Raw genomic sequence first — 20711 nt, forward strand, 5'->3', positions numbered from 1 at the left:
GAGCCCTCCAAAAGAGCCCCTGTAGTACACAGGCACAGGCACAGGAGGCACAGGAGGAGCCTTGGCCAGAAGAAGCCTTCAAGGTTATTCTTATTTGCCTGGTGGCTCCCAATTTCTATTCAGATTGAAGTCCGTAGGGGCCCTCATCCGCTGGCCTGGTCTACGCAGTATCTACATGCTATGGACATGCTCCCGTAATGAAAAAAAAAAAAAAAAAAACACGGTTCAAGCAGGAATACCGTTGCACACATTACACTCAAAAAAAATGGAAGAGTTCCCAGGGCTGCCTCTGATAGCCCATAATTGGCAATTCCGCTGGGCCTGCACTTGCGTTTTTTTCGGGTTTTTTTTTCGGATTCTTCGGATTTTCTTTTGCAATTAATTTTAGGGTAATATTTTTTCCACAAAGCGCGACTTGTAGTCTCTCTCTATCGCTCGCTCGCTCCCTGGATTTTTTGCGGAGCTCCGCGTCTTGACCGTTTGACTACTTGGGAGGCTTTGCTTTCGGATTCGCCTCTGGTTCGGCTGAAAGCTTTTCCTTCAGTTGGTAGGCTTCCGCAAGGAGAGAGAGCCACTGAGAGAGACAGAGCGGAGAGAGCCCCCGCCGAGACTGTCTGGCGACGGGCAGGCGAGCTTTGCACTCTCTTTGCACTCAAAGTTTGCGTTGTTTGGATTTTGTTGTTTTAATTCTCGGCGAGCTGGTGGCCAGGGGACTGTCGTGTGGGTGGGACTAGGACAGGGACAGGGACAAACTCTCGTATCCCGTGTGCTTTTTGAGGATTTCTTTCGTGTAATTGTTTTCGTTACGTTTGTTACGTTTGTTATGGGCACCAGAGCCACTGCGCGAGCCATGTGCCTCAAATGGAGACGTAATTGTGCGCTGAGAGAAATTAGCTGTGAATGGGATATGACATTCGATGTGGAAGGAGGTTGAATTAATCAACAACTATTCATCATCACAATCATAATTATCGTATCATATCATATACTTAATGTTTAGGTTCCATGAAATTTCTTTAGTCGTTTTGCTCGTCGCATGCTCTTCTGCCTTCTATGTATGTACAACCTATTTCAACCTTCCTACCGCTACTATCTCTCAGTGTAGTCATAAAAAACCATCCGACAAACAGCAAGTAAGCCAAGCAACCATCATAAAAGCCTCCCCAGACGGCGCCCACACACCCTGCACGCCATGGTTCTGCAGCGGCAGCAGCAGGTAACGAGCCTCTGCCTGGCAAACTATTTAGAAGCTTCGCGAAAAGCTCTCTCGCTCTCTCTCTCCCTCTGTCGCTCGCTTGTTCTGCTCTGTCTCCCACGCAAGAGCTCAACACAGCTGGCAGAGAAACGTCAAGCTGTATGTGTGACAGGAGCGGCGTGGAGCAGAGCAGAGCGAAAGGAATATCACGAAAGGAAAGTACAAATAAGAAAAACCAGCAAAACCAAAAGAGTCTTGTCAGGTAGCAGAGGACCTCTTTCCACAAGAGGAAGCTGTGTGCGTGTGTGTGTTTGTGTGAGAGAGACCTGGAGGTGCGAGTGTGAGCACGACACGTTGTTGCATTTGCGAACGCACAAAAGAAGGCAACGGTAAAATAACGGTTTCGTTTCGTTCGTTTCGTTCGTTTCTCTTTTGTTCTTTGTTGCTTTTTGTTTGAAGGCTTCTCCTGCTCTTCTCCCTGGCGTTAAAGGGAATGTACACGTGCTCTGGGGCACTAGGTGGCAGACGCTGGGGGAAATGTTATTGATGAGTAAAAGGGGGAAATGGAATGGAATGGAATGGAATGATGGGTGGTTGTGGTGGGGGAGGCGGTGAAGGCGGTGAAGGCGGTGAAGGCTAACCTAACTGTCGTCATGTCCCTCTCCTTGCAGCTTCCACCTCGCTCTCTCGTTGAGAACTTTTCTAATTGAATTTCTTGTTTTGACCTACAGGGTCAACCCTGGCCTGTCTTATCAGTGTGGTATATCTACCAATACATGAGTACGTGTGCAAGTCTGTGTGGGTGTGTGGGTGTGTGTCTGTCTGTCTGAAATTATGTCATTCTGGCTGCGTCATTGTGTCTGCCTGTCCCTGTGGTCTATTCTATTGATTATTTCTTCGTCGTTTATGACGAAATGCCATTGTAGTACGTTTCAAATTGCTTTCACCTTTGTTCAGCTTCAGCATCAGCTTCTACATCTACTTCTGCTCTTCTTCTGCTGCTGCTGCTGCTGTTGCTGCTGCTGTTGCTGCTTCTGCCTCTGCTCTTCGCTCTTGACTTGCACAACTATGACGTCATTGTTAACCCCGGAGCTTTCACTAGCGCGCGCACACAACGCCCCCTATCACACTCACCCACTCAACTCGACTTTGATGTCAACTTGTCGCACCCTCACTCTCGCCGCCGTCCCCTCGTCCCGGCCCGACCAGACCAGACCCTAACGGGGTCCCTCCTGCTCGGACCTCCACCTCTTTAGCAAACCACTGCCTCCCCCTGTCAAGTCAAGTCAACTCATTTCCATTTCCATTTGATGCCTGATGCGGATTTTCAGTGACTAGTTTCGTGAAAGTTTGTTTTTCGAGAGCTTTTCTCCCTTTCACAGTCCCCGCTTCCAGTCCCTGTCCCAATCCGTACTTCTCCCTCGGTTCCATCTCAATTTGTTTCCCTTTGGCTTTTATTATTGCGGCAAAAGATTTATTTTTTGTCATTGAAGTGATCTAATTAAAGTTTGTGTGGACCAAAAATTATAAAAGGCGGATGGGATAAGGGGGAAAGAAAGCCAGAAATTTGTTTTCCCGAGAAAGTGGTTGAGCAAGGGGCTGTTCGGCTGTACGGGAGGGGGGGGTGGAGCAGTGTCGCAGGGTCACGCTTGTGCTGTGGAGGTGCAACTTGTTTTCGTTTCCGTCCCAAAGTTGTTAAAAAGCCAAAAAAGTAATTTATTTCAGTTTTACTGCCTCCATTTTGGGTGTTTGGGTTGAGTTTGGGTTCTATCCCTGGCAAATGTAATGAGATTTTTTGACCCGCTAACTTGGTCTCTGTTCTTCTAGCCCCTCCTGAGCTCCCCTCTCCAGCCCCCTCCCCCCCCCCCCCCCCCCCCCCCCCCCCCCCCCCCTCCCACAACAGCTTCAGCCTTCGCTCTAGCCTTGCAGATGCTGATTTGGTTTGAAGCCTTGGCCAAGTTCTGTTGGCATCAGCTGCTTGATAATCGGATTTTTCTATTCTTCCACTCTCCCTCTCTCCCTCTCTCTGTCGAGTGTCTGTCTGGTGCCTTTTGCATGTGTAGAAATGGGTTAAGCTCTTCTGTTGACTTGTCGGTGGGCTTAAGGGCTAATCAAAGTTGGAAATCAGTTCTGTTCGTTTCACAAAAACTTTGAATGGAATGACGAATTTCTGTGCACCAGATTCGCTGCGAGGGATTTCTCATTCAAACATCCTAATGCAATTTCCTATTACTAGTATTATTCGGCTTTTAAGTCAATAAATCACTTACGGAGACACAAACTTCTATTATAAAAATCAATCAAGTTTCCATCAGATTCTCGCGATTTCCAAGAACATACTATATTCCATTAAAATATGAGTTTGGTTTGCTTTTGGTACAATTTATTTCGAAGAAGAACACAAGTTTACGCATTTCATTTATATATTATATATTTACAAAATTAATCGGTTTTCTTCGGGGCTTGCTTCTGTTTCTGTTTGCAATTTACTTCGAAATAGCTCTCATAGTTAATATATATGTATATATATATATATTGTATGTAGATCCTTAGTGTGTATATCGCATATGTATACTAATTGTCGCCGTTCCTCTCATTTAACGGCCTTAAGTGTAGAAATAAACTCAAAAAAAATGTCTTAACCGTATAATTGTGCACTCCACTTCATTCGGCGATCGAATCGTACAAATCGTACCTATCGCTCGGATATCTTAATATATTGTATATATAGTGTATATAGTATTTTGTATTTTTGTATTTATAATACGCGTACAGTGGGTAAAAAAACATCTATACAAATACGAGTACGCTCTGTTGTGTGTTTGGTTGCGTGTGTGTGTGTGTTTTTGAAGATTCTCAAAATAAAGTACAGACAAGGAGTACGAGTCCTGGCTAAACTAAAGACCGACTTTCAAAATCCAAAAATTATTGTACCACATTTAGAATATCAACGTTTTGTATAGGCATATCTCTCCTCTATCTTGTATGTATGTATATACATAAATATATGTATATGTACATACATGTACATATGTATGTATGTAAATATCAGCAAATATTCCAGTAGAGTCTCTATATAATATGTGTGGGTGCGTGTGTTTTCGGTTTTTTTGGGTGTTCGGCTTTCTATGAACAAACTCCCGCGGGGGCTGCGAAAAATAAGAGATTACAAAAGTTTCCTACGGACTAATTGACGGGGTTGGGGGCTGGGGGGTGTAGAGGGTTCAAGTCGAAACAACTACGCGTAATCGAAGGGACTGGCTCCTCCTTCTCGTTCTCTGCTCAATAAATAACTTAAATATGAACTGGTTTTCGTTCTCCAGTTTCTTGTCATGTGCGAATCGAGCTCTAAACTATTTACACTCCTCCCGTGCTGCTGCTCCTCACTCCTGGCCCTCGTATCCCAAGCACCATAACTGGGACAGAGGCACCGCTGTGGACTAGCTGCCAGCCACGCCCTCGTCCTTGCGCGGCCTCAGTATAAAGTTGAGATTGTAGTTCGTGTTGACCGCATAGTAGACATTGGCGTTCTTCGGCATCACCAGCTCCTTGTCGGGCAGCACCTGGGCGAGCGTGAACCGATCCGGATCGTCCTCCAGTCCCAGCTTGAGCATCGCGTTGCGGATCACCTGCGGAGTGCGCTCATTGTTCCCGAGCATGATGCTCTTGTAGAGCACGATACCATCCAGCTCGATGTTGTCCGTCTCGTAGGTGACACGGATGATGTAAAAGTCCGGTGCGGACTGCGGGGTGACCCCCGTCGGCTGCACCAGCTGGGCATTGATGTGCGGCGATCCCCCGCCATTGGTGGTCCCGTTCCCATTCGACTTGAGGCCATTGCCCACGGACTGGGAGTGCGTCAGCTTGCCGGACTGGCGGCCGCCCGAGTTACTCGAGTCCAGCGACAGGTTGGACACGCTACTCGAGGCGGACATGAGGGAGGCATGGTGGGCGTCCCTGTCGAGGGAGTTGTGCCGGGAGCTGGTGCTGCTGTTCAGCTCACAGTAGAACTGCGAGCCGGCCCCGCTGCTCGAATTGGAGTGAATGGAGTCAGTCTTGCGGTGGCCTATGATGGAGGCCGTCGACGAGGCCGTCGTGTTGGTCAGCGAGGTGTTTGTGCTCACCACCGATTTGCGCGGCGCCGGCGGCTGTGCCTCCAGCCGGCAGCTCAGCTCGAATGCCTCCCGCTCGTCGAAGAGCGGCATCGAGGCGAACCAGTGATCGAAGAGAGCATCCCCCTGCAGGTTGTACGTGTTGGCCGCCCCCTGCAGCAGCTTGATCTGTGCGAGGACCTCGAACTCCTTGCGCTTCTTGTCAAAGTTGATCAGCTTGTCCTCGGTGAGATAATCGGGATTGGCCGTGTGGATCATGGTCAGGTCGGTGAGAAATGTCCCCAAGTAGGGTATTGTTCCGTGGGATGTTTGTGTGCCCAGATTCAGGATGAGCTTCTGCAGATGCCGATCGCTTTGATCGCTGCCCGGATCGGGGTTCTTGGCCGTTCCCTCGCGCTTCAGTACCTCGCGCAGGGTCCAGGCATTGTTGTCCTCCGAACAGATGCGCGCCAGCTCCGTGAAGACTTCCATCTGGTAGGGGGGGGAGAGAAATTCATTAGCACACGTTGTGATCCCACGAAAAAGGGTACGGGACTTACTCTCTCTTTGGGCAGGAACTCCCAGATCTTGGAGAGGCGATAGATCGAGTTGGAATTCAATGCCGAAATGATGGCCTTGAGGGAACTAAAGTTCTTGAGCATGCGCAGCTCCTGGGCAATGTCAATCCAGCGGGAAATGTTCAAAGCGCGCTCCTGGAATTATTGGATTAGTATTGTACAGGAAATAAATCAGAGCTCGCCTCAAACCCACCTGTGGCTTCAGGCGATCAATCAGGATGCTGGAGACCACTCGGAAGAGAACCGCATTGAACTGATTGATGGTGGCCACCACCGTCTCCGACCCACCGCTGTCGCGACGGGCCCAGGTGTGGCCCAGGCATTGGTGGGGTATCAGACGCTTGAACAGCTCCGTGTCCATGCGCGTCAGCTGCTCGGCGAAGTGTCGCACGGGCACATGGGGGAAGCGGAAGGCCTGCAGGAAGTGTGTGGGCCCACGGTAGATGGGACCATGGCCCATGGGCGTCAGATACAGTCCATTGAACTGCTCGCTCAGGTCGTACGAGGAGCCGTAGTGCGTGGGAATCATGAACTGAGCCTGCTGGGCCTGCGATAGCCAGGGCAGGCCATTGTTCTCCATGCCGCCTCCTCCTCCGCCGCCGCCACCGCCACCGCCTCCGTTGCCGTAGACAGACTGCCGGATGAGACGCTCCAGACGATTGAGCACCTTGATGTGAAGATCGGAACGCTTTAGCCGCTTGGTGGCGAACGCCAGGATTTGCTGCAGATTGTCCTCGTGCCAGTCCTCGGGAAATCCGTCGAGCCACACGTGCAGCGCCGAGACTAGAGTTTTCTTGTGCTGCTCATGGATGGACGCATGCGGATCGTAGGCCGGATCCTCCACCTGGCCGCTCTGCTGCGCCTGCTCCAGCTCCTCCAAGTGCTTGTCGTGCAGCGCATCGTACCGCTGGGTCAGCAGACTGAGCACCTGCTTGGGCGTCGAGAAGGTGCGATACGTCGAGAGGAACACATTGATGAACGTCGACTCCAGCTCCCCGTCGTCTGTGGCCAGGGCCTCCACGAGGCGGGCCAGTGTTGCCGCCTTCACAAAGCGCACTCGCACTGTCTCCCACTCCAGATGGGAAATCTCATCATCCGAGTCCTGCTGCAAGTTCAGAGTGCGGAAGGGAACGTTGTTAGCCACTTAGGTAATTGATTTAGGAGGTGATTTAGGACCTGGGAGCTGCTACTCACATTGCTGGCCGTCGGCGTGGGTCGATGGTAGCGGACCTTCTTCAGGTAGACGGTGAAAATAGCATTTTTCTCGTGCTCCTCGCCCCACAGGCGCCACGTGGGCTGCAAAAAACGAAGAGAGAACGGAAATTGGATTAAATGGATGGTCATATGGTATAGTATTATCTTAAATCGAATATCTCCTGAAGGGGGGAGCTCCCTTGGCTGTGAATACCCTTCCATACCCTTCTCCATACCCTCAAATCTTAGCCCAATAAAATCCCCCCATAAATATACACACATACGTATCTCTGGAATATTAACCAATGCCAAAGTCAAAGTCAAAAATCTCTGCCAATTCCTGGGTCCAGTCGTTTATCATTCGTCTAAATTTAGCCAACGATTTCCGACGTGCGTATATATTTAATTTATTTCCCCTTAATACGAGTCCAAAAGGAATTTTTAAATATTTTCAATATAAACATGATGTCGTTCTTCCCACTGTTCAATTTGTGCAAAATTGTTTTTTGTGTATATTGGAAGGAGCGGAAAACTGTTTGTTTTTGTGGAAATTCGGCTGTCTGGCATTTCCATTTCCATTTCCGTTTCGTGTGGCATTTGTTCGTGTCTTGTCCGATTTTAGTTGCCTTTGTGGTGTTTGGTATTTTAATTGGTACACACATAAATTCCTTGCTAATTTCTTGGCCTCTTGCTACATTAAATGTGCTTCGAAATCGTCATGTTCCGTATATTCCCAAGTTTAAGGAGGATAAAAACATATTTACAAAATATATTCTTAAGTTTTAAGAGCCACCAAGCAGGTCAAAAGAATATATTCCCTAGCTCTAAGATAATAAAAACAATTAAAAAATATATATTTTCAAGTCTTAAGAGAATAAACAGTTTAATAAAATTGTTTAGGAGCTCTTGGCGTCTCGATATGGCTATTCATGATTTAAATACTCGCTGAAACTGATAGAAAATATTTTAAAATTGTTAATGCTGGCTTTTTTTAACTGTTTTTTTTCTTATAAGAGCCAGAAAACTCAACAAATTAATTTTCGAACACTCTTCTGATTTCTATCGGTAACTATCGTTGTGTTACCATCCCTTAACGTTTTAAAAATCGTTTGAAAATATTTTAATGGTTACATCTACACAGATTTCGATTTGCGTTTTGTTTAAATTAAGTTGGGAACTTGAAAATATTTCGTAAAAATGTTTTAGAATTTGAGAATACTTTTTTCGAGTTTGAAAAATAAATTCGTAAGTTTTGGACGCTCCCGACAACCACTAATTGTATTTGTAGCCAATTTGTGGCCCAATGCCGTATGGCACACACCTTTGAGTGGGGGTACCCCCACTTGTAGCGTAGGGGCCCTTAAAATTCCTCACATATTTGCGCTTTTAATCAACGCCCGAGCATTAAAATTCCAATTAGAAAATCATGCAACAAGCGGCAAACGATACAACAAAAAAAGGAGGCAGAATTTTACAAAATACCTTTTGTGTTTATGTAAAAACTATGCAAATACCAAATAACAAATACCAAACACAACGCAACACTCACAGAAGGCGGCGTGAGGAAAGCATTAAACGAGTTGTGAATGAATAAGCAGAGCACTCGAGCAGAGGGAATTGAATACATAAACGAGCAGCCGCCCCAGAGGGTAGGGCACGCAAGGTTCGTGTAAGCGTGGGGCATGGGGCGTAGTTGGGTGGCGCCCCACAGAAAAGCAGGGTATTTACAAGAGGCTGAAAGCTATAAAAAGACATTTGACTGACAACCACACTTACAATACAAAGGGACCCCAAAAGATGTCAGAGATGTCATACAAAAATATGAATCGAAGCTGGAAATACCCCGCCTGGGTTGGGATTTGATTCAACTCCTGTTTCGTGGAGTTTCATTGAAATATTCGCTACACTCGAAAGAATGTCTAACCTAAACACAAACACGACTCGAAAGGCACCGATACGTGGGGTCACACGGCCGTACACTGCCACACAAGACAGACAGACGGACAGCCGGACAGTCGGACAGCCGGACGGACAGGCACGGATTTCATGTTGAACCAATTAATTGCCCGCATGCGCTTTAATTACAACAAACAAAAGGGAGCACAGAAATTGCTCAAATGTTTAGTTCACTTTGGCCGCGTTTCGTAAATTTTTATTGAAGTACTTTAATATTTCGTAAAGAGCAAATTATGTACATACTTCTCAGCGAGACAAGAAACAACAACAAAACTCAAACAGAAATTAAAAAAAAAAAAATCTCTTTTTCTCGGGGCGTTAAGTGGCGGTCCGCAGGCCGCCATGCCGCCATGCCGCATGCCGCATGCCCCACCGTATCGTAATTTGTTGTTGCTTTGTGTAATTGTGCATAAATTGCGTTCGTTTTGGAGGAGATTTTTGGTCTGGAAACAGCTGAAATTTTTCCAAATGGCCTTGCGAATTGCAAAACCGAAAGAAACATGTTAGGGGGGGCTTGTGGAGGGGGGCGGGGAGGGATGCAGAGCCAAAGCCAAAGCGAATGGGAAAATGGTGCGACCCCCGTTTTACGCTTTCAGCCATTTAGCAATGCCAATGTTTTGCGATTCAAGAATCTCTTTAATTCATTAAAGAAAATACAGAATTTATAATAACAACAGCTGGCAAAACATTGTCTTTCTTGTGGCTTTTTGTTTTTGCTGGCAGCTTCCTGCTAAAAATCCAGAAATCTAAATAAAAAGAAAGTACACGAATGGTTAGCGTTCGGACTATGGAATACCTCTCAAGTGGGACTGTAGTTAAGCCACACTGGGAAAGAGAAAGAGCACAAAAGGCGGAACAATCAGGAAATTTCAGGGAATCTGCCCTCCTTCAGAGGTAGATACAAACACAATATACCCTTGTCCTCTGCACAAAAACGAAAACATACGAAATACATAACAAAAATTGCAATTGTTTCTATTTAATTGTAGCATGCTTCAGGTTAATTGCCGCTGCCGCTGCCGCTGCCACTGCCGCTGCCTCTGCCGCTGCCGCTGCCTCTGGTGATCTTGCTGCTTTCTGGTTTATTTTTTCGGCTGGTTGATTTCGACTTCCCCTTCCCCAATCTATCCATTTATATATATGTATGTGCATATGTACATATGTGCACGCCCGTACATATACAATGTGAAGGCAACATTTAATCAATTTCGATTCACGATCATCCGCTCAGCCGGCAGTCGGCAGCGGCAGCGGCAGCGGCAGCGGCAGCGACTTTTTCTTAGTGGCATCTGCCAAAAAATATTTTTGTTGCTATTCTCGCATTGTATTGTACATTGTACATATATGCCATACATAGACGTATGTACGCCTGTATTTATTTAATTTATTTGTTATTTATTTGGTATTTTTTGTGTGCTGTTTAAACTGTTCTCTTTTTTTGGTTGTTTAATTAATGACGCATTATGGCAGCGGCAGCAGCCCCTGTTCAATCCACATTTACGTCAAAAGTGAAGGAAACACTGGGTGTTCTGCCACTTAAGTATGATTTATTCGAGTGCTTTTTGGTGGTAAATCATCTTGGAAGAGGCTCTTTGATTTATTTATGCAAACACTCAGCCTGCACTTATCGATAGATTTCATGCAATATCGACTAAAAATCGATCTGAGGGAGATTAAGCTTCAAGTGGGAAGGATCCTTGCTCGAAGTATATTTATCGATTGTAACTTGTATTTTATCGCCTTATCGATTGCTTATCGCTTATTGGGGTGAATTTTTGTACTAGATTAGGCCTCAAAATGGAAAGAATCCTGTCTGGAAGTCTAATCATCTGAAAAAAATGTCGTTTTATCGACTTTAACTTATATGTTATCGCCTCATCGATTGCTTATCGACTATCGGAGTGAATTTTTGTATTAGATTGTGCCTCAAAATGGAAAGAATCCTGTCTGGAAGTCTAATCATCTGAAAAAAGGTCGTTTTATCGACTTTAACTTATATGCTATCGCCTCATCGATTGATTATCGCTTATCGAAGTGAATTTATTTATTAGATTAAGCTTTAAGGTGGAAAGAATCCTTGCTTGAAGTCTAATTTATCTCTAAGAACGTAATTTTATCGATTTAACTTGTATTTCATCGCCTTATCGATTGCTTATCGCCTATCGGAGTGAATTTATTTATTAGATTAGGCTTTAAAGTGGAATAAATCTTAGCTTGAAGTCTAATCATCTTTAAAAACGTATTTTATTTATTATGTCAGGCTTCAAAGTGGAAAGAATCCTTGCTTGAAGTCTAATTTATCGATAAGAACGTCTTTTTATCGATTGTAACTTGTATGTTATCGCCTCATCGATTGCTTTGCCCGAAAGACATTCGCAGCATTTCAAAGAACGATTCCGCATCGATTTCTGCGCTTCAAACTCTTGCATGCAATTCGAAACAATTAGTTTGTCGAAACAATTAAGCAAACAATTGTATAAACATAGCCGGAGCCGAGCGACATCGCCGCCAGTCAGCGACTGGCACACACTCATCGGAAACGAAGGGTAAACATCAAAGCGAAATATGGAAAATATTGTTGTGTATTTTATTGTATTGTATCGCCCCGCTGTTTTTCTTGAGTACTATTACGGTTATTTACCTTGGTGTAGGTATAGTTTTTGGCGTGTAAATCTTTCGTCTTCTTCGACAAATTGCGCAGCGTGGCCCCCGTGCAGGCGCACAGGTACTTCAGGCTGGCCACCACCTTGCGCTCCGCACTGGCCACCGCCGAGGAGGCGTCCAGATCGTCGTACGAGTGGTACGAGCTATTGCGCCGCGGCTTGGCGGACGCTGAGCGGGATCGCCTCTGGTGCTGCTGGTTCTGCTGGTTCTGCTGCTGCTGGTGGCACATCCCTATGGCCGGCCCTGTCATCGCTGAGGCCTTCTTCTGGCGCGGACATGTGTTGTGGTGGTACAACTGGGGATGGGCCTGGGGCTGCTGCGGATGGTGCGAGGCCTTCTGGTGGTAGGCGCAGGTCTTGCTGGTCGAATTGTTGTTGACATGTCGCCAGGCGCTGCTGAAGTCGGTGTTGTCCAGCGGCGGCATCAGGGCACGATTGTAGCCGGCCAAGTCTTGCAGCTGATAAGCACAAGTGTGGCTCTTGATAAGCGTGGGCTTCGACTGGTGCTGGTGCTGGTGCTGGTGCGGATGTTGGCTATGCGGGCATTTACAGCTGGCTTGGCTTGTGAAATTCTGCAGAGATTCAGATGCTACTTAGAAACAAGGAGACTGCTGTTTCTCTGGGCTGTTTTGTACTTGATCTTGGTATCTTGGCTGCGGTTCATTGATTGACTCTGTCCCTCAACCCACTTCAAATTCAGCTTCAGCTTCAGCTGTGGCTATGGCTGTAGCTGTCATCGCTTCAGTTCATTCACAGAGCCCCTGACCTTGGCTACAATTTGACTCCGAAAACACACACACCACAATCGACAATCCACAAGCCACTCGTATTGTTCAGCGTTCAGCTGTGGGTATGGTATCTATGTGTTTATGAGCTCCAAAAAACAGCCGAAAATAGACAAAACATCGAACGAATGAACGTAACCCCAGACAAAAAGCGAGTGAATTTTTGTTTGACAAGCGACTTTTGTACTTCAAGTGGCGCTCCACTCACTTGAGGCGCTCCTCCACTCATCGCATCCCATCCCAGCCGATTCCATCCGTGTTTGGTTAAATGGGAAGCGTTTACGCCTCACCCCACCCCAGTCCCCCCTCCCCCATTCGTCTCACTTGAGGCGAAATTTACGGGCAATCTTTGTTTAGCCATTTCCCATTGTGCTAGGCACGATGTGGCTCCCGGGCGGCCTATACCCATAAACAACATCCCCAAGTACGAGTATGATGATCAGGCATCGTCCCCAGACCCCCCCAGATCCCCCCCAGATACCACCCATCCAAAACTATCCATCCGAGATGTGTACAACTTTTACCAGGAAGTTATTATATGTGTACGTGCATTTGCGGCTGTGGCCTGTTTGTTGTTTCGGCCGGTGTTTAGTGTTTCACGCCTTTTGACAGCTGCGCACACGTTTGGCCATCGAAATGCTGATTGAATGCCTGCCGCCGATACCCTCACCGAGGAAAGGATCCCAGGAGAGCATACACTAATAACAATATGTTTTTGCATTCCAGAAAACAGAAGTTTTCCAATTCATTCTATGATAAAGTAAATCCTATCATTCTCTTCTTTTAAAGCTGTTTCTTGGGGATACTCTTTAGCCCCCTCAGAGATATGAGAGCAGTTTATTGTGATATCTTTTAGAACTCCAATCAAGTGTGGAACCCCCAAAAGAGCATCTTGCTTTCGTCGTTCGCTGGGAAGCCAGAAATTTCTACAAAAATTTGCCTTAATAAATGTTTTCTTTTGGTTTTGGAAAACTGCGCTTCGCGTTTTCTCCTCCACTCTCTAGCCAGTGCCAGTGCCCATTCCATCATGAGTTAAACCATGAATCGGGGCCAACTCTAGCAATTTGACAGACCAAAGACCGACCTGGCTCCGTTACATACAATTACATAACTTGTTTCAGCCTGAATGCCGGTGGGGCCGGCCTGTGCCGGATTCATGTGTACAGAAATGTCATTTCGGGGGCTCTTGGAGCCAGTTAATCTCGTCGGAGAGGTCAGCATCCGACACGGCATCGGCGAGGAAAAGGTTGCGGGTCGCTCTCGAATGTGGGACGTGCCCCGCGTGGCAAAGTGTATCAAATGAGATTTGGGGCCTTGAAATTAAATTACCAAGAAATGCATGAAAGACCCGAACAATCAAATACGCATCACGAACACTTCATTCCGGCGCAATGAAATATTAGAAAAATACAAAAAAACAAAAAAGTTCCCTTTAATTCGGGCACGTCCCTGCTCCAAGCATTCGGCATTGAGGGAGGTCTAGGATTGCCTCGGAAAAGCTTTTAATTCCAAAAAGAAAATTATTATTCCATTCCTAAATTCGATTAACGAAATTTTCCAATTGGAAAATAACCCCTCGAATGTTTACATAGTACTCCCATCAAAATATATAGAAATCCTTGAGATTATTAAATCAATAAAACTACCAAAACAATCATTCAATCCAAATAGTTTCACACTTGAATAAATTCAAATAAATATATATGCATTTTCTATAGTTTTATTTATATGTTTTCAATCCTATTTATAAGAAAAAGTATACCCTGAAGAGTATGTGCTGTTTATTCATTGAGCTGCTGAATCGATAAGAAATCAGACAATTTCTATAACTCAGAAATTGAAGCGACAGCTGATTATGAATCCTTCGAAGCCTTGGACCCAGACCGGCCTAGACCTACTTGGAGGGGGGGATTACATGATGCCTATGAACATAGTCTATGTAGAATTATAATATGCATGTATGTACATATTTGTTCCATTTGATATGATATGCCCTCCCTCTAATCAATATGCACATACATTGCACTCAGATACTCGGAGACTCAGAGCACTGAGGAGCGAGTACACTCATTTCATTCACGTTTATTATTGCAGCGAATGCTAAACGAGTACGGGAGAACAAGAGAATACGAGAACACGAGAGTCTGGGAGGAGGCATCGAATTTGCATTTGCATACAACAACAAAAAGTAGTAAGCTTCATTTTTCGATTCGCCGTGATTCATCAGAAAATACCCAAACCCAACCCACAAAATGGGGTGGGAAGAAGGGTGGGGGGGCCAAAAACATAAACAGAAACAGAAACAAAGCTCATTATAAATGATGAAATATTATAGTATTACGGGTATATACGAGTGGTATATACCCATCCAGACGGGCAATTGTCAAACATTTTCGTGTTTGTATATGGAAGCGCCTCAATTATAAAGACATAACAGCACTGAATTACGGCCAAGTGGGATGATTGGTGGGGGACGATGAGTGGTGCCGCAGCCCACATCATTTGTCTATATATAGAGCAGGTGACCTTTCCTCTTTGGCTCTTTCCAGCGCCAAAAGTGCGCGTGGGTGCTCGCGATGGCTCTCTGGGGTGGGGGCTTGTTTTCTCAATTACAGATCTTTGCAAAAATAGCCCCTGGGCCGGTCAAAACAAAGGGAAAATCGAACGAACCAAACCAAACCAAACCAAACACCCACCCACCCACAATGGGAGAAGCATCATCAAAGAGGATGGTCATTTGGGGGGTTGGTTCTGTGTACATCTATGTAGGTATGTATGTACAATAAATATGTGTATATGAGTACACAACAATACATATCTATTTATAAATCGACGACCCCTGGCACGAGTTAGTGAATTGCAACAAGAGCAAATGAAATAAGCGAGAAGGGTGAATCACGACTGTAGGATACCCCTTGGGGATCAGTTCCATATATCCATTTAGACATATGCAAATGTTGGGACAAACTAAATGAGACCCCATGAGGCTTCATATGCCTCATAGTATCATGTTGTTTGTGTAAATTGGTGAGATCGAGCATACCCTCTGCTTGGGTATAAAAACAATGCCTGACAAAATTGAAAACGTAAAAGTAAAACAGAAACTGAAACTAAAAACTGGCGTCCCTCTACCGCTCTACCGATCTACCGCTCCACCGCTCTGCCCCTAGCCCCCTATCCGCCCATACCTTTTCTGCTCCGACTGACTGACTGACTAAATGACTTTGACGACTGTCAGTTACATGTGACTGCATCTGCATCCGACGCACTCAGCTTGACAACAGTTGTTCCTCCTCTCTCCTCCGGCTCTCTCTCAATCTCACCATATTTGCCTCTCTCTCTCTGGTCTGTCGTCCCTCTCTTCGGGGCTATTATCAAACCACATCCGCTGTGCAGCACAGATGATGTTCAAACAATACAGAAATATATCAATTTGAACTAAAGCTTGAGCCACTGAGCATAACTAGCACCGTAAATTATGTTTACGCATGCATTCTCCTCCATTCTCCTCCGGTGCATGCTGGAGCGGAGTGGAGACTTTGGAGAGTAGCCGGTTGGGTAGAGGGGGAAGCGGTGGCGGAGGCGGAGAGCTTTTGCTTATTGTACAGCGAGTAAATGCTGCCTGTCACAAAAAATCACTGAATGGAAGAGAACCAAAACACTCAGTGGATATGATTTATAGCACCTTTTCTCCCCAAATGATCCGTTTTGTGGATGAACCCACATATAGGAATACTTTTATCGACTTATCCTGGTTTCCTTCTATTTAGCCATACCATTTGAAATCAATAATTCGACTAAAGTAGCCAATGCCCATAAATAACCAGATCAAGTACAAAACATTCAGTTTACATTCAGGGTTGAGCTGTCTTTGGGGTACGACTGTCTGCTCCTTTCAGTAAGTATTTTGGCTTCCTGAGAGAGAGACCTTTCGAGTATTTGCAGCTCCGTTAGACCATATGCGCTTTTCTCTCTCTGTCTGTTTCTTTTGCGGTTTCACAGTGCACTGTTCTAGTACTCTCTCTCTCTCATGGGTCCAAATGTAACTGTTAGGGCATTGCCAGTCTCCAATCGATCAGCAGCATACACCTTTCTCGTTCGTTCTTTTGGGGTTTACCATTTGAGGATTGGCTTTTGTTTCGTTGAGAAATGTTGCTGAGATTTGCGTTCCTGTTGTCCTTCGGTTTTTCTTATCGGCTTTCTTCCTACTCGTCGCTTTAATTGTGAAACCTCTCACCTCTCCTTCAACGGATGAGTGGAAACAAGTAAAATCGATATTCTGTCTGCTCTTTCTCCAAGCTTCTGTGGGTTCTGGGTAAGTCCAGCCAGCGCCAGCTTCCTGGGAATGGCGATGAGTCAACACACACACACACTCGCGCGCACACACACACACACACACCCAGCAAAAGGAGCAGGTTGTGGTGGTGGTTGGTGGTTACTGGGAGTCAATCCTTGGGTTCGTTGCACTACGTTCAATTGGCAGACAGTCGTCTCTGTCTGGCGTCTGACCGTCTGTATCTTACTCCTTTCACGGCTGATTAAACTCTATCACGCCGTTCCGTTTGCTTTCTTCTTTATTTACTTGTGTATTTCTTTCTTTCACTCCTGTATACTATTTAGTTTCACTTTTACTGCGGCTGCACTCTTGCATACACAAGCTTAGCATTGCGAGATTTTGTATGCATTTTCCCGTGTTTCGTTGAACATCTCAGCATGAAAAATATATGTATGTAATTATCAAAACATTATACAAATTTCACATGGGGGGGTTTTCCCTAAACGCTTGCTCCACGCAGGAGGAAAAACGCGCGCGCGAGACACACCACACACAAAAAAAGTTCTTTGGCAGAGCGACACAACCGCCGCCAACAACAGTTAAAAACGCACTTGGGCAGAGCCAACCCCATTCTTGCTCTCGCACGCCCGGCGCTGCTCAGAACAGAATATTCGCGCCAAGGCATACGAAATATAAGGTATAAGCACTCAGCGAGCGGCCTCTTGTTTCAGTTACCAAACCAATAATTCTCGTATGCTTTGTGTTTGTTGCATTTTTTCGTGTGTCTCCGTTTAACAATGTGTATTTATACGTTTTTACATCACAATTAAATCCATTGTTACCGGAAGAGAGAGGTTGTGGAACAAATTAGGCTCCTTGACGAGTGGAATGACCGCACTTCGTTTAGGCAGTTCATGGACATAAGCTTGCTTACGCTCTGGTACTCTTTCTCTCTCTCTCTAGCTCTCACTCTCTATTACAGCTATTCCAGCCGTGGGATCGTGGGAATTTTAGCACCCACTATGTTTTTCCATCCGTTCGCTCTGTTTATGTTTTTTCTCTGATGAGCAATTTCTTCATTTGTTTGGTTCACATGAGAATAGATACCGATCTAGCGCGCTCTGGCTGGTATTCCTCTGGTTTAGTATTTTTTGTATATTGTTGTGTGTTTCATTATCTTTTCACATTTATTAACGAAATTTATGAGCCCCCCAAAACCTGAAGACACTTTAGGCATTTTTTCCAGATTTTGATTTTTGATTTATGCCGCGGTCAAAATTTAAATAAATTTCTTTCATTGTCTGTATTTTTGTGTGCCATTGACCACCTCCAGTGACATAATTATGCAAATGGAATTACCTGGCATTCGGTAACGAATTAGTGAGAGCGATAGAGAGAGCTGGGAGGGAAGTTTCTTGTCGCCTATTGGCTAAATTATTAATAAAACGTCCATTTGCGTAAGAGCCCCATCAAATGTTTTGTTTTCTGTGTAAATATTGGACCCCAATGCAAGGCAATTGATCGATCAATTAGGAATTGCACTGGACAAAAGAGCAGACAAAACGAGTTGATAAGGTACTATATAAGAGGGAAATAGATTGGTGGGCGGAGGATATTTTAATACTCTGAAGTTGAATGATAAGATTGTCGGGGTAACTAGAACTATCTAAACATTCTCAAACATTAGATGGAATAAAGTCAGCAATGTCATTGGCACTAATCAAATTCCATCTTGCCATATATTTTCCCCTTTATTCTATCATATGTTAGAGGTAGATTGGGGTAAAGGATATTGGGCTACTTGAAAGTCTAATACTAGGGTTATTAGAACTGTTCTCAAACGTTAGCTGGAATAAATTCAGGATCTCCTCTCACTGGGATCTCTAATATCTTTGTGAAATATGGTGAGATATTCGGTTTAATTGGAGATGATGGAAATCGTTCATTAGGGGAATAAAAATAATAGAGGATTGATATCAGTGAAAAGTGAAGAAACGGAGAAAGTGATATCCAGGTACCATGGCGGGGATATTCACGAGTGCTAATACAATAGCAAATAATAGTAGCTTATAAGTTATAAATAACATCACAAATATTAATTCGAAAAACAAATATTTAGTTCCATTTTCAGTGCGGAAACTAACACCACTAAATATTTATGGCACATTTATAGCACCCCCAGCCGGCCAGCCACAATTTAGGGCTAATGAGTTGCGAAAATGTTTCAGCTACCAATTAGCAGTCTTGGTGGGCAAAAGACTCCAAACAAACCTCTTGCCTGGGGCCCTGCGAGATACATGCTTTCAAAATGACTTTCTATGCAGTTGGCCCGTTACTTTCTACGGAGTAGTTATGGTACATATATACTAGTTCGTACAAGATGTGTACATAGGTAGATAATGGGTTGGCTACTCACCAGACTATCGGCCACATTTTGACTCATTATATTCCAGATGCTGCAATTACTTGGAGGTGCGTGCTGCGGGGACTCGAGTGCGTTGCAGTTGCCGGAGCTGTATCTGAGGCTGAAGCTGATGATGATGACTTGTGTCTGTTGGATACGCGCATTTTGGCCAGGCTAACGACGAACAAAGACTCGAATACACACACGCGTGCAACGCGTTTTATATTTAATCGTATTTATGTATTTCTCTTTGGGTTGTGCAATTGGGCCGGACAAGCGGATGTATCTGGCAGATACGCGACCAAACTTGCAATCGTATCGCCACAAATTTCAAGTTTTCTTTTCTTCTGCTCCCCGGCGTTAACAAACTGTAAGAAAGCGACAAAATAAAAAATAAAAAAAAAAAAAACACTCGAGTGAAAATCGTTTCAGCGCGCATAGCAATGGAAAGTGCGACAGACAGCCGCCGCAGTGGAGCGCGTAACTGAAACGGTCAATAAAAGTTAAGAGCCAAACGCCACACATTGCTGGCATTCCTCCAGACCCCCAAGAGGAGAAGAAGACCGTAGCCCGTAGCCCGTAGACCGTAGACCTAGCGACCGACGCGCCGAGAAACAACAAAACCAAAGCAGAGCAGAGCCGCTTGAACGTCGCGCGCAACTGATTTACGATATTCGGACCGAAACGTGAGCCACGCCACAGTGGTCCTAGGCTAATCAGGTGGTGAAAAATAGACCAGTTTAGTAAAACGTATTTTAAATGTTGTATACCCGACTAGTACCGTACAACGTGCAGCTACCCTAGGTACAATTTATGTACAAGAAACTGTGAAGCTTTGTCCTAAAATTAGCCCTTCTATTAGTTCTGAGCCATTTCCAGTTCTAATATCAAAGATCGACCCAACCCACTGTGCCGCGGATCTACGACCAGCGACAGCGACTGAGCGACCAACTGCGACGCTGACAGCGCCGCTTGTCACTCGCTCACTCTCAAATGATGAATTTCTTTTTTACGACTCGTAATCGCAGTTACCCCCTGTCCAGGCGGCCCGCACGGGGGGTGAGACAAAAGGAGACAAAAGATAGCGGATCGTGTCGAAATATTTAGCAAAGGAAAAAAACATTAATGAAAGTTTTTTCCGTTCATTCTATTCTTTTTTTTTTTTGCTAGTTTTTGCTTCGGCCTCTGCCTCTACCTGTTCTGTTTGGTTCTGTGGAATGTGCGTGTTCTGAACGGATTCGTTGGGCAGGGGGTAGAAGTCTCAAGCAAACATGAAAAAATGCTGAAAATGTTTGTGCAACGACAAAACAAATCAAAGAATAGGTAGAGGCTGGTCAAGCGCCTAGACAGAGCCGAAGAAAGAGAGACATCGAGAGAGAGAGCACATATGAAGAAGATCAGGTGTTTTTGCGGTACCAGACCAGAGACATTAGAGAGCGGCAAAAGAGTGTTGTTAGTGGTGCCTAATATCCTCTTAGATACATTCTCTGAAATAGCCATAATAAAGCCTATAAATATGCATAAATATGCATTCAACTTCCCCTTCTCATCTCATTAAGGGCACTCCGG

General features: G+C 45.1%; 1 protein-coding gene across 3 annotated transcripts; it reads right to left on the reverse strand.

Moving 5' to 3' along the window:
• Positions 1-4234: 4234 nt before the first annotated feature.
• Positions 4235-19212, reverse strand: LOC6602271 (ral guanine nucleotide dissociation stimulator-like 1). Of its 3 annotated transcripts, none has more exons than XM_026992723.1 (6): positions 16580-17300; positions 11656-12249; positions 7059-7160; positions 6058-6966; positions 5847-5999; positions 4235-5778 (listed from the first exon to the last, which is right to left on the reverse strand). In XM_026992723.1, the coding sequence occupies exons 1-6, from the start codon at positions 16580-16582 to the stop codon at positions 4636-4638; spliced, it is 2904 nt and encodes a 967-aa protein (XP_026848524.1). In that variant the 5' UTR covers positions 16583-17300; the 3' UTR covers positions 4235-4635. The 3 variants fall into 3 exon arrangements, with proteins under 3 accessions (XP_026848524.1, XP_026848523.1, XP_026848525.1); XM_026992722.1 differs by having other exon boundaries at positions 6058-6969; XM_026992724.1 differs by lacking the exons at positions 11656-12249; positions 16580-17300 and adding an exon at positions 19155-19212 and having other exon boundaries at positions 6058-6969.
• Between the last annotated feature and the right edge of the window lie 1499 nt (positions 19213-20711).

This window comes from Drosophila persimilis, unplaced genomic scaffold, assembly GCF_003286085.1.
Source record: "Drosophila persimilis strain 14011-0111.01,24,50 unplaced genomic scaffold, DperRS2 tig00000780-arrow-arrow-pilon, whole genome shotgun sequence".
Lineage (NCBI taxonomy): Eukaryota > Metazoa > Arthropoda > Insecta > Diptera > Drosophilidae > Drosophila > Drosophila persimilis.